The sequence below is a fragment of the Trichosurus vulpecula genome, chromosome 1, assembly GCF_011100635.1.
Source record: "Trichosurus vulpecula isolate mTriVul1 chromosome 1, mTriVul1.pri, whole genome shotgun sequence".
In the NCBI taxonomy this organism is placed as follows: Eukaryota; Metazoa; Chordata; class Mammalia; order Diprotodontia; family Phalangeridae; genus Trichosurus; species Trichosurus vulpecula.
This window is the reverse complement of record NC_050573.1, coordinates 186,653,360-186,671,918: the sequence shown is the minus strand read 5'-3', so window position 1 is coordinate 186,671,918 and position 18,559 is coordinate 186,653,360. Positions and strand designations below refer to the sequence as shown.

The window sequence follows — 18,559 nt, the reverse complement described above, 5'->3', positions numbered from 1 at the left end:
AAAGCCTATGACAATGCAAGTATTAATATTTATATTTTACAGATGGGGATACTAAGGTTGAAAGAGATGAAGTTACTCGCTCAAGGTCTCATGGCTACTAAGAGGTGGAGCTGGAACTTACAAACAGGTCTTCTGACCTTAAACTCACTTTTCTCTCTACTATATATCACACTTCCCATTAACTAATTGGGGAAACTTGAGAAAGATTGCACCTTTCTGTGACTCAATTTCTTCATTTTTAAAATACACATGATGCATGTTCTAACTCTCACATTGTTGGTATAAAGATAAAATGAGACGTTTTATGCAAAGTAATTTTTAAAGTTAGAAGTGTTGTGTATTTGCAAGTTATTTTATAGCCAGTCTAATAACAATTCAGGGTAAAGGAATAAAATGTACTCTGATAGTATGGTACAGGTCATTGTTTTGAAGACTTGAGAAAATGTTTGGTTTTCCAGCATACCCCTAAACTTGGAACATGGTATAATCCTGATGATCAAATCTTCTTCTGAAATACTTTAGTTACATGGCCTTTACATGAAACTAAGGGTTGCATAGGTTAATCACCAACAGAGTATGAAGCCAGCTATTCAAGAATTCTTTGGAAATACATAAATTTTAAATTTGCTGAACATTTAAGTTCAATTTTTAAAAATTACACAATATTGCTGTGCTACAAAAGATCTCATTAAGGATATTTGGCTGAATGAAATGTCCTCAAAGTGATCTTATGGATTTTGCCAAAACTAAGAAAACTTAGAATTATGTTGTCTGTTAATTAGAAGCCATTATGCTCAGATAACACAAGGAGTAGAGGGATAGGGACTGGGCCAATGATTTTATTGGTACAGAGAACTCCCAGATGAAAAAAAAAAACACTCCTATAACTGTTGAGTTAGCACTTTCTCTGCTTTTGCAGTTTATAGTCTTAGAGAGACCTGCTCAGGGCCACAGTTTGAATCAAAGGAGGATCTTGAACCCAGGTCTTTGGGGCTGCTCCAAGGCCAGTTCTCTATACACTATGCCACAATTCCTCCAACTAGAGCAGATTATATCCAATACCTTTAAATCATCCATTACCACCTGTGTATGGAAGAATCCCTGGGGGCTTTCTTAACTGTACCAGTAACAATTAACCTATTTCTAGAATTCATTTTCAACTTTGAATAAACAACTCTCCCCCTGTAAGCCAATTAAATAAATGGAACCTTGATTTCCAACATTACCAAATGCATTTTTAAAACTTTTTTAACCAATAAAAGGAAACACTGGTTACATTAGTTAACAATGCTATCTAACACCTTGCAACATAAGTACAATCAGAAATGATCAAAAATTCCAACAATGGGGTGCTGTGTAGTAGTTACTCCTAGGATTTAGAGCTAGAAGGGACAGTAGGTATTATCTAGTCTATCCCTCTTATTTTAGAGGAGGAAACTGAAAAGTCTGAAGATTTGCCTAGGGGCCAGGAGCTGGGATTTGAATTCAGGTCCTCTGACTATAGGCAATGCAGTGTTCTTTCCAGATCACCCTCTGCTTCTGGTAGTAACATAAGATAACAGTTTCGCTGATGCGTACAGCTATTCAGCTTGAAATTCTGGATGAGTCAACACAGCATGACCCAGCAATCACTCCCATTCTTACCCCTTTCCTTTTCTTCAGTGCTTACATAGACCCAGTGGGCACTTAAATGTCTGTTGCACCAGAAATCATCCAGTTTCAGAAGATATGAGACCAAGATTTACCAAGGAGATACCGATACAAATAAAGTCAATTGTATTAAAGTACTGAAGGGGTTTTATTTATTCATTCTAAAGTTCTAATTTAATACTCCCTTGGCCATTTTCTTAAAGATTTAATTGAAAAGGAAGCATAAAAGATAAAAGAGAATAAAACAAGAAGCTATTAAATGAATGGAAAATGGCAAGAAGATAGAAGCCAATATCATTACAGAGATAAAATATTGGCCCTCAAGATCATAGTGACCTTCCAGCAATAGTGTAAAACCCTTTAAAATATTAACGATGTTCAGGTGAAAATTTGTTCTTCTCAGTAAAACTCCTGTTGCCCTTAAAGTTATATTTCATTAAATACATGAATCTATATACATGGGAGCAATTGTTTATTTGTAATTTACAAATAGAAAAAACCCAACCATTTAGAAATAGAAGTGGGTGAAAACAAAGAGTAATAAATAATAAGATTTTCAGTGTTTTAGGAAAGAGAATGAAAATCAAAGGCTCAGAAAAATATGATTTATCTACAAATGATAATAAGGCATAGCTTTTGAAGCTGTGGGCAGAAAGGACTGCATGATACCAGCTGCAGCAGAAATCCTTTATTTGCTTTCTCAGGATGCATTTGAAGACCAGAGCAAATAATCACAGCCAGAACAAGAATTTTTAGGATTCTAAAAAGCCACTTAATTAGGCAGCTATGCTCTTGGTTTGCCTCTCCTAGAAACTGAAATAAAATGGATTATTTTAAACAGAAACAAAAGATCAAGGAAGTACTAAAAAGCTTTTCTAGATGAGATTGATTCATTCAGCAAACATTTATTAAGGGTCTACTAAATGCAAGGCTGGGTGATAATTTGTTTTTTTTTTTTTAAAGTCAGCTTCTGCCCTCAAGAAACTTTTTTACTGGAGGTGAGTGCAATACAACATGCTCTCAGCTAAGTATAATACAAAGCAAAGTGTGATGGAAGTGCAGGGGAGATCCCAACATAGTGCTCTAGGAAAAGCTGAAAGTGGAAAGATCGCTTTCATCTGGGCATGAGGAAGTTGGAAATTAGAGAAAGTAATTCATGGGGCAGCTAGGTGGTGCAGTGGATAGCGCACCATCCCTAGAGTCAGGAAGACTCGAGTTCAAATTTGACCTCAGACACTTACTAGCTGTGTGATCCTGGGCAAGTCACTTAACCCCAGTTGCCTCCCAAAAAAAAGAATTAAAGTAATTCAAGAAATTCATAAAGGCTTAGCACTTGAGTTGAGAAAGACAAAGAGAAGTGGTACATTCTAGGCACAGATGGATGACCTCCACAAATGTATGGTGGTGGGAGTTGGCATGTCATGTTCAGGGAATAATTAGTTGTCTATTTTGGCAGGAATATAAGGCTATGTAAAAAGGGGTCATGTGGAATAAGTCTGGAAAGGTACGTTGAGCCAAGTGTGGAGGGCCTTAAATGCCAGGTAATGTGTTTTGTATCACCTTATTCTATACGAAGTCACTGAAGGTTTCTGTATAAGGATTTCAATTGGTCAGATCTGGGCTTTATAAGACATTCACCCCTGGTAGAAGTTAGTCTTCACTCCCAAATTCTCTACTTTACTGTAATACTTTAAAAATAAAAATCTCATATTGACAGTACAACATCTTCAACCGTTAAAGGTCACAGCTACAGCACCCCGGGGCTAACCTACACTGTGATTTTTCAACCCCACCATTAAGAAGCTGGCATCACTAGGACAGAGCAGGCTCAAAGGGTCAGTTAGGGAGACAAAGTCCAAGTTCACCTTTTCATCTGGCTAGCTAATATTGTCACATTGCAGGCTTAAAAGATATATTTACAAATCCTTCCTGTTTATAATTAATCCAAGTTGCCGGTACCTTCAGCTATATTTAGAATCTCCTGGCTGCCTTCATGGCTCAGATTGAGGGACACTGTCTACACAGTTAAGGTCCAACGTTCAAGTAACTGCCTCAGTCCCTCACTTGCCAAATAATGTGGCCATTTGTGAGATCTTACCTTTCCTCCCTCAGGCATCCTTCAAAAAATAACTGGGTTAATTTCTTAAAACCTTTGCTCTAGCTGGGCTTCTCTTGAGCCTACATATTGACCCTCCAAAAGCTTCCTAGGCCAATAAATAAAGTCACAGACACACAGTTTGAGAAGGCAGGTTCCTGAGGCTTGGACCAATAAGAAATGTTCCCTCCGCCATTCCTTTGTCCAGTATTGAAGGCTCTCTCTTGCTGCAAATAGGTGGTACACTGGATAGAGTGCCAGGCCTGGGTTCATGAAGACCTGAGTTCAAATCCAGCCTCATACACCTCCTGGTTGTGAGACCCTGGGCAAGTCACTTAACCTCAGTTTCTCCATCTGTAGAATGTGGATAATAACAGCACCTACCTCTCAGGATTGTTGTGAGAATCAAATAAGATAGTTGTAAAGCACTTGGCACATAGAGCTATATAAATGTTAGCTATTATTTTTATTCTCACTAAAATCAGTCCCAGATTTAAGCTGCTTTGCAGCAATGAGTACACCAAAGTATGAAATGTGGCCACAGAAATTCATGTCTTTCCTGTCAGAGAAATAAAGTTGCTTTGAGTGCTTATGATTGCTTTCATCATATAAAGAAACCCCCTTGCCAACCCTGAGACAACAGGCTCCAGGGAGAAAACAGCCAGTAACCATTCCATGGCAGCACAGAGAAGGCACCACTGGCAACAGGTGAGTGTTTGCCATCTTTAGGGGAAAACAAAAGGAGGTGGGCAGGGGGACAATGAAAAGCAATGACATTTACATGACTATTCAAAGAATTTTAAAGTAATTTTGGTTGGAGACCATGCCATAAGTTTCCCCAGAATTCTAATCTATAACCTTTATAAATCATAGAAATGTACATGTTTAATACGACGCCATCTATCAAGAAGCCTTTATTAAGTGCTTACTGTGTGACGAGCACTGTGCTAAGTGCTGGGGATACCAAAAAGAAAAAAAAAACAAAAAAGACAAATCCATATGTAACATGTATGATTTAAAGTGCTTTAAAAATATATATCTCCACTACCTTCTTGCTTGAACAAACCATTGTCCTTTAATAATGCATATGTGACCAACCGAGACCTGTACTATGGCAATCTTCTATGTCAACTAGCCAAGTACATCAGTAAATACTGTATATCCAGAGAGTTTCTAAACAGTCATTAGCTTTAGAGGAAAATAACCATGAACCCCTAGTATCAGAATCTATTAAGTTTTTATGCACTGAGCATAGACTACCAACCAAATACATTATAGATGTCCTTAAAAAGTTAAAGTTATGGAGCTATAGGAAAAGCAGACCCACAAGCATCCAGAAAGTGACACAAGTCTCAGAAAAATGGTGTCGGTGCATTTTCATCTCAACCAATCTATTATAAATTGGTTTTTTTAAAATGAGCACCCCATTTAGTGCTTTTTCACTAACGTCCTCTACCTAGAGGCCTCACTGGGGTATGGAGGGTTCCAAAAGGCTGACCAGTTTGGTGGCTCTAATGGGTCCCCCATCAAGCTTTAAAAGCTATGAATATGGGCTGAAGGAAAGGCCCCATTGACCTCTGAGTATCAACCAAAGTACAGAGAGGCTTGTCATCAGAAACTGACCTCTAGGTCACTGGCTTTCTGTTTGGCTGCAGAAACTCAAGAAACTGCCACCTAAGGGGGTGAGATGGGACTGTAGACTGCAAGGATAGTACAATTCTACCTATGGACACTGGAAATCCACTTCTTGTACTCAGCCAATGGGAGGACCTGCTCTAAAAGGAAATGTTGAAGGAACTAAAAATGCTGCACTCCATCCTGGCATGGCACCTGAGTCCCATTCTCTGTTGCTATGACAAGATTCAGGACATACCCAATTAGTAACAGATCTGGTGGCCAGTTCAAAATAAGAGTCTATTCAGTGTGAAAGGAATGGTCTGATTTTCATTCCTTTTCTTAGAACTGTTTATCTTCATAACATTGGGGTATTTCTATGCTGGCTTCACATGGATGTGCAACGGGGATTTCTTTCAAGGTAGAGACCAGATGGATATACAGTAGACAGGGGATTCATGACCTATATTTGCTGACGGAATTTGCTTTTAGGCCTCATTCTACATCCTAAAGCTCCAAGACTACAGGACCAAACTACGGTGCCTCCAATCTTCTATAATGGAGCCTTCAGAGGCTTTTGACCATTTTTACCCCTTTTCCCTCACATAAAACACTTCCAAAATAGGTCCTCTAACTAGAGGACTTGGGTCTCCTAGGAAAAGTGAACTTGCTAGGTAGAGATGTTGGAACAAGCATATTACCACTACTCTCATTCCATGAATCCTCTCATTCAAAACTGAGACCCCTTCTGAAGGCTTCTCTTCCCCAGGGTGAGGCAACCAAGAAACAACCCAGAACTTTCTGTAGATATTGTGAACATGGCACCCCTACCTACCAAACACCCAGCCTATTTCCACCTTCACAGAAGAAGCAGAGATACCATTTCTACAGATTCTTCCCCAAGATACATGGTTGGCTGTATGTCTTAGGTCTTTCCTTTGTTAACTGAATCCTTCCCCATCTCGACACTCCCACCACCCACATTCACATACACTGAAGATTTTGTGCCTGCCCTTTCTACCGTATCTGGTAGAAAAATAAACACATCTAGCCAAGACAGTGTTTCCAGCTCTCTCCCCCACCACTCCTATTACACATATAATAAGCATGGCAATACAGTTTGTGGTAACAGGAGATGTTTCCTTAGGCTCCTTCTTCTGTTCAGTACAGGAATCATGGAGCTTCAGGTAAGTCTCCCTTACCACTCCTGTCATACATGTAATAATCAAGGCAACACAGTTTGTTGTAACAGGACATTTTTCCTCATGCTCCTTCTCCTTGGCCGCAAGGTGACTGGTCCAGAAATCATGGAGCTTCGGATGACAAAATGATGCTGGTCCTTCCCATTCAACCCCAAAGTTTACATACAGACATATTCCACATTCACAGTCTGTGCTTCAGAACCAGGCCTTCTTCAAACAGCAACACAAAGCTTAGCCTTTCCCCACACTGAAGATGTGCAAGCAAGTTCAAAGCCTGTAGACAGTAGGCACTTCCAAAGGCTGTCAAGGGTAAGGAGACAAGTCTGCTAAGGAGGGCACCATAACCAGATCCTCACTCAGGATACCTCACAGATCCTGTATGCACATGCCCACAAGGTGCGGGACTTTAGGTAGTCGGTGGGTCATGCTTTTTCTTCTTGCCCCGACAGGATTTGCAAACACAGCAGATGATACAGGGGGAGGCCAGTAGCAGCAGAGGCGAGGTCACCAAGGCTATGATGCCCAACCCCACAAGAATCCCTACAACCTGAAAAATTAAAGACAAGAGCAGGGTGTAAGCCAATAATCAAGTGTTCTTACAGAACAGTACACATGAGTCCACTTCAATACATACACAAGAAACAATAAAGATGAGCTTTAACTGTGGTCCAGCCACAGCCTGAGCCAGAGCTGCAGAAGCAGGAAAGTCCAGCCTCATAAACACAACAAGCAGCCAAGGGTCCGGCTCCAAATCTAGTTCTGTCATCAACCCTGGCATGACCAGAAGATGACAACTCCCTTTGCAGTAAGTAACTAATTTATAGGAGTTTAGGTGATACAACATCACATAGTGGCTACAGCACCGGACTTGGGAGGCAACAGAGCCAAGAAAATCCCAGTTCAAATCCTGTCTCTGAGAATTAGCAGCTGTTTGATCACGGGCAAGGCACTTAATCTTACATGATCTCAGTTTTTTCATCTATAAAACAGGGATAATTAATATTTGTAGTGCAAAGCTGTAGCGAGGCCCAAATGAGATAATATGTAAGGAGCTTAAGTTGTTCAGTAGTTATTTCAGTCCTGTCTGACTGTACATGACTCTATTTGTAGTTTTCTTGGCAAAAATACTGGAGTGGTTTGCCATTTCCTTCTCCAGCTCATTTTACAGATGCAGAAGTAGAGGAAAACAAGGTTCAGTGACTTGCTCAGGGTCGCACAGCTAGTAAGTGTCTGAGGCTGGATTTGAATTCAGGAAGAGGAGTCTTCCTGACTCTAGGCCCGGTGCTCTATCTACTACACTACCTAGCTCCCCAAAGGGACTTGAAGCACTATGTAAATACAAGTTATTGTTCATGATGGCTCTGGCTGAAAAGCAAGGGATCCTTAATGAACCCAAAACAATTCTGGGTGGGGGAAATAACTAAGCCGCTATATTCAGGCCTGTTTTATAATTTATATACATGCCGTGTAATCAGAGTAGCTAAGTGACAGCATTAAATTCAGGGGTCTCCCGGGTCTGCTTTAACTTCTCTTAGACATATACTCATGGCAGGAAAACAGAATAATTCCTCCTTGTGTCAGGAGAACAGAGAGAATATGTGCTTCCAATCTATACAGAACCATAGGATCATAAATTTAAAGCAAGGAAGAGACCTCAGAGGCCACGAAATCCAATCTTTCTATTTTACACATGAGGATAAAAGTTCAGTGACTTGCCCAGGGTCACACAACTAGGAAGAGTCAATGGTAGGACTTGAATTTAGGTCTTCTTGATTCTAAGCCTAGAACTCTATCCACTAAACACTACTTGTTGCTATAGACAATGTCTAGACCACTCTTCTGGTCCTCTCAGGATCTTACTCAGCCTCATATGCAGCTTTTTGTGCTAGGCTGTCATGCTCCTCCATGACTTACAACTAGCTAAAACGGGAAGCTTCCCAGACAGAAATCCTCCCAGATATAGCACACCTAACTTACTCTATCACTCTCTTTCAAATCACAGTACCTGTGTTCGGTTCCACATCACAGAGGCTCGGGAGTGACCCAGTTTATTCCGACAGGGCCCTTTATCATAATGTCTGAGGAAAATGTCATTCTGAAAGAAAGGAGGGAGTCCCAGTCAGCAGCCATTTTAAACTGAAAGAATACATGCCTAATAAATCTTTCCTACCAAGTGTGTCAGAAGTGTAACTAGGGCTAGACAACTGGAGCTTTGCCCAAGAGCACCAAATTTAGATGATCCTGACAGCCCCTGAAGTCCTTTTAGCAAAATGAGGTTAGGTCATCCCTCCCTGATGCTGCACCCACACCCACAGCAGCCTGCCAAGCAGAGGTTATGCACTGGCATCCTAGAGCCTCTGTCTCCCTACCATGGGGCAATGTTCACCCCCTCAAATTAGGGTACCTTTCATGTTACTTGCTTTGGGCATGGTTTGTAGGGCTTGACCTCAGTACAAAAAAAATTTCCTAATTACAACTGCCAAGAGGAGCTTCAGGAGTCAAAAGTAAACATTATTGTCAAATACACCTCCCAGCAAGCCCGTGACCTTCAGACATGTAGTTGTGTGGCTTCAGAAGTTATCACATGTAAAGGGACATAAATCAGAGGCAGTTACTACATATTTCGAAAAGGGAGCTTATTCATAAAATAAAAGCCGGTGGATGAGAACTTTATGAATACCTAACATACGGATATCACTGAGCTAGGTATCATGGGGGAATAAAAGACAGTCCACAGGTGCTTATTGGGGAAATAAGATCCACACAAAACTCAAGTGAAAAGAGCAGCACCAAATCATACCAACAGTATGATTATCTCTACGTGCTAAACACTGTGGTACAATTAGAAAATAAAGCAGTATTTTACAACGTCTTAATAGTGTAGCAGGTAGTAAGTTCAAAAGGAATTGAAGAAACCAAAGTGGTCTTGCCTCCAAGCCCTGCACTGATGGTCCTTTATACTCTCTCTACCTACCCCTCTGCCACCACCCTTAAGAGGCCTTTCTTGATTGAGCTCTCCTGGTTGTTAGACTCTCTCCCCTCCAACAATGCCCTGTGCATTTATTTTGTATTTATCCTATACTTACTCATCTTCAAACACATTGTATGTCTTCCCCTTGTAAAATTAGGGAAGGGACTAGGTACATGATGGCAAGGAATGCTCTAAAAAGGACCCCCTGATGGAAGGACATGGACAAGAGTGTCACAGGACATGTAGGTGTGTAAGATCCCTTTGTGGGTGAGATCCCACATAAGAGAGATCCTAGATCCCTTGAAGGAGTTGGATCAATGTAGGATTCAAAGTATTATCCTAAAAATTGATTTACAAAATAGATCAAGATCAGCAAGAGAAATCTGAAATCATTCTTCACTTAAATGCCCAAGACTGGGATTTGGACAATTACTCCTCAAGCCCCATTCTTAGAACATTCCTGGAAGCCAGACACTCACCATCTGAAATCTGCACAAAGCAACACAGCTCAATGTGCATTCAACACCAACACCATTGGTTTAAACAGTGCAAAAATGATGAATAGGAAAATGATGAATAGAACAAGATGCTTCCTTCCACATCTGATGTCAGTGTTATGAGCCATTTAACATCTGCCTCGTCTCATCTCAAGTGCCAGAACTGTGTGTTCTTTGCAGCACCATTCACCAAAACACAAATCAATCTGCCAAAGAAGACTGAGATCTGGTGTGCACATTTATCTCTTTGTCTTCTATAGAAGGCGTAAGTATGTCATGAGCCCAGAATCTGAATATGGCCCCTTCTAATACACTAATGGAATGAAGAGAAAATTGTCAATTCTATCATTCGTTTATCCTCAAATGAACTCATTTTAATTATTCATGAAGCCGCATATGCCAACAAGAGGTTATACAATCCTGTTTTAATTCCTCTTCCAAAATGTCCTGTTTTATAATTGTAGCAGGCTTCCTTTGACGGTCTTTCTCAAAAGGGTTAAAATCAAACTACTAAAAAGTAATAGCCTGGGAAGGAGTTCTGTTGCCACCTTAATTTCTGTCTAGATTTAAGAGTTTTCTCATTAACAATTTTTTTTTAAAAAACCATCTTTGTGGAAGGGATGGATGTTGGGCAAAAGCAACCATTTGACCAAACAGGTTATGGTGTCTCTGCCTGGAAGCCATCTTGGATAATGGGTTTCATTTTGATGGGTTGGACCTTAGGCAAAGGATGAACAAAAGCACTGATTCATGTTTACTGAAATCAGTTGGTGTTTAAGACTACACTACATACAAGCTGCTGATTTCAATTCAACAAATATTTACTAAGTGCAAGGCGCTGTGTTCAGCACTAAGGATACAAAAGGGAGAAAATGAAGAATACCTGCAGCCCTTAAGGAGTTTACAGTCTTTTGTCCATCAATTCTAGTCAATCAATTTGGAGGGAATGAATTGACACTCTAGATATAAGAAGCAAAATAAGATATGTGGCAGATGCATAAGAACAGCCATAGCAGGGGTTCTTAACCTAGGGTCCACAAATTTGCTTTGTCAGTATTTTGAAAGCTGTATTTTAGTAGAATTGGTTTCCTTTGTAATCCTATGTCTTTTATACATTTAGAAACATTATTTTGGGAAGGGGTTCATAGCCTTCACCAGATGCCCAAAGGGAGTCATGACACACACAAGGAAGGTTAAGAACCTCTGGTCTACATTAATGACCCCAACCACGTAAAAGAAAGGGCTGAGAAACACTGTGCTCAACAAACACGGCAAACCACCAGATTTGAAGAATGTAGCCCTTAAAGTTTGGTTAACATGTCCATGAACCCTAGTATGACCCTAGTATGTAGTAACCCTAGAATGACTGCGTTGTATCATCATTGAACTGAGAGAGATGAATTTTTGCAGGTCAAATTTGTAGTCATTTCTAATCAAACTCCAATCACCCGGCACTCTAGGGCACTGAACCCCACATGGGCCTTCTTGCCACTCCTTCTCTACCCTTTCCTTTCTTGGTCTGAAGATTAACACTTGACTATAGGCTCGTAATAGGTTAACTTGATTTTAAAGGAAGGAAAGGTTCAGTTGGCATATTGGGGTGGAGAGAGGAGAGAGAGAGATGAAAAATGGTAATTGGGCCAGAGACTTTTCAACTGGGAAAGGGTTCCTAAATAGAGTGGCAGCACTGGCTTGTGTACACGTGGATGGACAACTACCTTCAGAGTAGCTTATAAACTCATCCAACCCAAGAAGAATTTACTAAGGTCCTACTACCTTCAAAGTATTGTCCTAGATGTTAGGAATATACATACAGTCTCCTCCCCAAAACGTTCCACACTCTCAAGACATATTCTACAGGAGGGGGAGCGAGGATAAATGTATTATATTTATGGGACATAGTGACATCTATTCCAGCTTGAGAGACAGAAGAATAACTTAGTGGTTTGTGAATATACTGAGATATCACCCAGAGAGTAAGTGATGCCCCCAAAGCAAACTTTATCTTTTGAACTCATGCCCTGGAGGAGAATGGACACTGAGAGCTCCTCCCAGATCTTCATTTAAGGAGGGCACCCAGGGCAGCCATATTTTTAATCCCTAACCAGCTCTACTCCTTTGGACTTATGCCTTTGAGTAATGTACTCTTCCCTTCTCTCTGCCAACTTCTTTTTATGTGCTATCTTCTCCTATTAAAGTGTAAGTTCCTTGAGGGCAGGGGCTGTCCGTCTTTTGCCTTTCTTTGCATCTCTAGTTTTCAGCACAGTGCCTGGCACATAATAGGCACTTAATAAATACTGATGAACAGTTAAGGCAATGCTCCCAATTCCACCAGCTGAGAAAACCTTCAGATAAGGATCTACAGAAAGACCAGTTGAAGTTGGGGAAGTCCTTTTTCTTAGGAAAAATAAGCTTTCTGTTTCAAGACCACTAGACATATTCAAAAACGAAAACAGGCAGGATGCCGGCTCTCATTTGGGTGTGTTGAGACAAACACCCCATGGGATGGGGCCAACCATGAGAACTTACATCCAGGTTCTGGAGACAGTACCAGCAGAACGTGTGCTTACAATTCTTACACATCATCTGGGCACAGCCTTCGTTCCGTTCAATGTAGACCCGGCAAACAGGACACTGCTTAATGGGAGCTTCTGCATCCATCCCAATGAGGGCCCTGGAAAGAGAAAGGACAAGGAGTAGGAAAATAAATGTATACCATTCAATCAGCAAGAACCACATCTGTATCAACTAAGTAAGATGGTAGGTGAGGAAAGAGGTCTAAGTAAGACCTAAGGTCTAAGTAAAACATAACATCCTTCTTGGAAAGGATCTCTATTGAATTTCCAGGCCCAATGACAGCAATCAAAGTCAAATTTCTGTTATCCATGCTGGTGTGTGTGTGTGGTTGTGTTTGCACACACATGCACAGGGGCCACAAATGTGAATCCATGGGATTTTTAGGGGAGGTTGGAAAATGGAGGAGAGAAGGTCAACAAACCCCAAATATGTCACAGGGAACTCAAAAGTACAGGTTAACAAAAGTCCATTTACATTTGGTTTTGGAATGCATTTTTATTATTTTTTCGGGGTAGATTTATCTCCCTAACTGGGATTTGCTAAGCTAGCATGGAAAATGAATTGGCATTCCTTGTGTACACTGGCTATAAGAGAAATCCCTAGGAGTAAGCTACAAAGTAGGAGAATTGAGCCCAGGATTAAAAAATGGTCATCTACATGTGAAGAATTAGAAAGCAAAATCAAGACTTAAATAATGACCAACATATGAGACAGAAATGACAACTATTTATGCTGCATATAAGATAATGAGCTAAATAAATTAACTGTGACATCCCCCCAGACTGTGATGAGATAGTACATAATAATGTTGAAATCACTAGTGGAGGAAAGGTAGGAAGAAGGAAGAGTGAATCATTGCCAGCATCCCTAGTCAGCTACTAAGGGCTATCAAAGATATCACAACCACAGTATGAGAAAGATGGAAATGGCTAGTCAACGTCTGGCTGGTCAGTTTATTAAACCTGCCTATAATCTGTACTAGACCTTTAGTCCTGTTAATTCTTCATGGAATATCCAAGGACACTAAGACATGTCAGCAGTAACACTGAGAATCCTAAAAAGCCACACTACCAGCTCAAAAGCAGTGCTAGGGTCTTTCCATTGAATGGATTGTAACACTGGTAGCTATGTTCCTGTTAATACAGAACACTCATAGCCCCAAGCAAAACCAGGGATCAAACACAAAGGTCATACTCAGGGAGCTCCTGTTTTAATAAAAAACCTCCCAGAACTAGATGGTACAAGTTTTACTGATTCATATCTCACCACCTCCCAAGCAGGGGTACCACCTTCAAAGAACCTGATTTCTTACATAACATACAAACTACGTGACAGTAAGTATTCATTGCACCATTGCATTTTAAGATTTCTTTCCTTGTGAATGTTTTCAATGCAACATGATATTTTAAACTCAGTAACTAGATCTCAAAACATCCTTGGGAGGAAAGTAGGAGAATAAAAATTCTTGTCCCACCCAATAAATACAAGCAGGAAAACAGAGGCACAAAGACATTAAATAAGGAAGTTGATTATATGGCTGAGCCAGGATTTCCCACTGAGTTCCTACTGACCACAGTGACTCTCCCACCACTGGATGAGGCAAAGGAAACAGAATGAAAACTCTGTACCTTCAATAATACCTGGAAGATCCTTTAGTCCTAAATAATCCCTTAAGAAATATTCTCTTAACTGCAATAACATTTTGATAACATTCATGTATGCTCCTAAGTAAAGTATTGCATTAGAATTTAGAAAAAAATGCTTGCTCCTTGCCACACTGAAGGCACTTAAAACCCTGGGAGGAGCAGTTAGGGCTTCTAGAAAAGTTGGCAGCTCACAGAACCTGAGAGTTGGAAGGGACTTTGGCTGCAACCCTTCACACTGAAGGAATCCCCACGATAATCCCCCTTGTTGAGATAACAGATCGCTAACAAATTTAGTTCAGTCTTACCCATGTTCTGTTGGCAAGACAACAACAGGTTGGCTGTCCCGACAAGAGCGATCAGCATGCCAGGTATCTTTGCAACATGAGCAGAATGTCAGGTGACAAGAAGGACATTCAACCTTTGTGGGCTGTCCTGAATTATTCTGTTCAATATGGCACACAGTCTGGCAGTCAGCAACAGGACACCACGTCCGGCAAGGGTCCAAATGGACTTCTGGAATAAAAAGAAAGAAAACGAGGGATGGATTCTGTTATTAGGGTCTTGACTTATGTTTTCTTGTTCATGAGTCCCAATTTTGAGAGCTGTACAAATACCATTATCTGGAAATGGGGTGTTTGTAACCTAACACTTACATAGCAGAGTGCTGCCAAGGAAAACTATCTCCACCAACTTTCCCTTCATTGAATCCATACTTCATTTACTCGGTCCCTGACCATTCCCCTCCCCCCCCCATATTGTGAAATGCTGTACTTGCCACTGATCTCATGCCCTGATAGCAAAGTTCAATGAAACATGAATTAACAAGGACAGTCATCACCACTCACAAAATAAACCCCCTTTCAGAAATGTTTGTTTACCTTGGGAATTCAAAATAGATACACACACACACACACACACACACACACACACACACACACACACTCAACAATAAAATCCCCTGAAATGGCCACTCTTGCCTCTATTTTGGAGAAATCTTGGATGTGATGGGTCTGCCAGGCATGAAATTTTTTTTCAGACATAGATTTGCACCTTCCATTTGGCACTTTACCCTCACAACAGCCTTAGGAAATAGGTTATAGTGATTTCTTCTAATTAACAGAGGAAAATGAAGCAAATGGAGAAGCTGGTGACATGCAAAAGTATGTCTTGGAGTCACAGAACTAGAGCTAAAACACAGAACTATATTTCAGAGGCCATCTAGTCTAACCTCTGCACATTATAGATGAGGAAAACTAAAGCCCAAGGAGGTTAAGGGACTTGCCCAAGGTGACAAAGGTAAGTGAGCATCCACGGTGGGATTCAAACCCAGTTCCTTTCTAGGGTCCAAGGCTCTTTCCACTGCTACCATCAGAGTTTAAAGTCATAGAATTACAACAAGCTTTTTTCATAATTCCACAAGAGTGAAACACTAGAAATGAACCGAAAGGGGACAATTTGTGCAAAAAAGAAAAAAAGAGAAAGGAGAAAGGTCCAGATACATTATAAACATGAGGTAAGGAGTTAATGAAGCAGGTAAGACTCAACCAAGACACCACATGTATGTGATGTCATGTATGTGATATCTGCCTCTTCAGAGGACAACAAAAGTCTTCCTCTTTAAGTATCCACACACACCCTGCTCAGCTTCCTTATTCCTTTTCAGTAAAAGATTCACAGTTCTTTCCATCAAAGGTGACCTTTAGAGGAACAAAATCATGTGGAAAATGCTGGTACTCCTTGAGGGGCGGAGTGGCCCTTTTCTCTCTGAACCGAAGGATCTGGAAACCTTTGTGCTGATGAGATTCTAATTTTAAAACCTCCTGCCCTTGGGAATTTAGAGACAAGAGAAAACAAATTTGAAGGAGAGAAAAAATGGAATAAGAGGTTGAGAGTTGATCTAATTTCCCAAATCACAATTCAAATACTTAAAAAACTTAAAAAATACTTTTTTAAAAAACCCTAAAAATACTTTAAAAAAACACTCAAATCTAAAGAGTGTCTATGAATACTGTATTTATAACTTACCTGAGAACTACAATAATTGGATACATTCTTGTTAGAAATTTTTTAGTACTAAGGCATTCTCCTTAAGCATATGATGTTTCTGTACAGCATTAGGATTTGCAGTGAGGGAGGAGAGTAAGAAAAGGATACAGAAATACAGCAGAAAGGATAGAGGGAAGATCGAATATGGCCTTGGAAAAATATCATCGAAAGGAAGAGACTGCTTTCTACCCTTTAGAATTAGATATTCTCTGGCTCTAAGCATCAAGAGTTCTAATCAAGTCTTAAAAAGGTAACTCTCTATCTCACATGGAACACCAGGAGAATGGTCCCTTGACTGACATCAGTTTTAAAAACAACCTACTTAATATATAAAAATCTATAAATGTCAAACAAAGGTAGTAACATTTTTCCTTGAGTAATTCCAGAGGAAGGAATTATGTAACTAGGTAATAAGTGATGTAATTTACTATTGGTTTACTTGTACATATGTGTTTCTATGTGTAAATTCTATGTATTATTAGAAAATCTGACCCAAAAGTTTACAGATAAGGTAACATCCTTTTAAAAGTTTTGAGAAGGGAATAGGCAGGTTTTCACAAACAATACCTATGGCACAGACCTCTGACATAGATGACATCCATTATAGGGATTTGTGTTCTACACAGACAATAACAAAAAAGGGGATTCTGCTCACACATGGTGTCAGCCTGGCACATAACAGGCACTTAAAATGTTTAATATATTGAATTAAATTGAAATCATCAACAGTCTTCCATGTAATAATGCTCTCCCAAGACCAAAAGTGAGAGTGGGGCCTGAATAGAAAGAGGAAGCAACAGATATCTAACAAGAACCCAGACTTAATGACTTTATGGTGCATTCTCAAAATGTGGCTAATGACAGATAGTGGTCTGCTTGCTTTATCTTCCTAGAGTTGTGATTGTTCATCCTTCATTTTTCAAAGAGGACCAATGACATCATGGATTGATGTCTTAACTTGCACAGGAATAGTATTTAAGTGAGGGAGGGTTGCACAAAGTTATCAGCCTCACTCTCTCCTCCAGAGTCATCAAAGTCCAGTGGCAGGGCAAAAGTCAAGATGACTGGTGGTGGCTCAGGATGCAGCAAATGATCTTGGCATCTTTGATGTCTGACCAAGCCCTAAGAGCTCCACAGCACCTGCTTCAACCACCTTCATGGCCACTGGAACAAAAGTCTTCATGTGCTTGGGGTAGACATCTCCTTAACTCGCCAACAAGTTTAAGGGCTATTGTTTATTCTCAATCTGATTTAGACCATCTACCAAGAGTGTGGTCAGAGTGTGGCTGCTGCACATGCTACAGCTTCTTGGAGTCATGGGTGAGAGTTGGGTGACAGACAAACAGACTTAGTACACTCAATACACTGTGCCACCTAGCTGCCCCATTCTTAAGTTACTTTATTTATATTACTCTATTTTATGCATATGCTACAGAATCTTCCGGACAAACTGAGATACTGGCTATTTCACTTCTAACCTCTATTACCTCTGAATGAGACTTTGTCACCCCACTACCCTTGATCTCATCATTTGAAGGAAATGGAAAAGTAACTCTTCCCCACATCCTACATCCCCCGCCCCACACATACAAAAGATTGGAAATACAAAAGTTAAACAAGTTATTCTACCTTCAAAATTTCCTTGACTCTTGTAGTGGTTAAAGACATGTCTATACTTGCTAGGCACACATTCATTTGAACCTGGAACCAAGTCAAGGAAGTTGGTCTGTGGTGGGGATGGGGGGGGGGGTGGTAAGGAGGTAAATCATAAGCCAGGCTTTGTGAGCACCATGTTGCAATGAACTAAGCGAACCAATCTCTGCCCTGGATTCAACTCAATCAATATTTACTGAGTGCCTATCACATATGAAGCCCTGTACTAGGTACTTCAGCGTCATAAAGATGAATATGGTCCCTGTGTTCACTTCTGTTTAGTGGAAAGAGGTTTCACGTGACCACAGATGTATAATCTGTATCAAAATGCTTGCTTTCTCAAGAAAGGGGAAGGGCAAGAGGAGAGGGAGGGAATGCAGAACTCAAAATTTTGGAAGATGAGTGTTAAAAATGGTTTTCAATGTAATTTAGAAAAAATAGTTATTTAAAAGACTAAACTTCGATTTGGTAAAGTCAAGTCAACAAGTAAGTGGTTATTATTAACTAGGCATTTTGGTAGGCACTGGAAATTCAAGTGTATATAAAATAAAGATAACATTGAGACGATGGTAGTAGTAGCTAAGAGACTGGGGGAGGGTGAAATAGGG

At 40.3% G+C, this 18,559-nt stretch overlaps 1 protein-coding gene across 1 annotated transcript in view; it reads right to left on the bottom strand.

The window, feature by feature from the left end:
• Positions 1 to 6,373: 6,373 nt before the first annotated feature.
• The window catches only part of RNF144B (ring finger protein 144B), a 92,609-nt gene continuing 80,423 nt past the window's right edge, over positions 6,374 to 18,559 (bottom strand). The window contains exons 5-8 of the mRNA XM_036742353.1: positions 14,558 to 14,765; positions 12,559 to 12,703; positions 8,567 to 8,656; positions 6,374 to 7,108 (exon numbers count right to left, since the gene is read on the bottom strand). Of these exons, the coding sequence (XP_036598248.1) occupies positions 6,968 to 7,108; positions 8,567 to 8,656; positions 12,559 to 12,703; positions 14,558 to 14,765 (584 nt within the window). The 3' untranslated portion in view covers positions 6,374 to 6,967. The remainder of the gene's footprint in view (positions 7,109 to 8,566; positions 8,657 to 12,558; positions 12,704 to 14,557; positions 14,766 to 18,559) is intronic.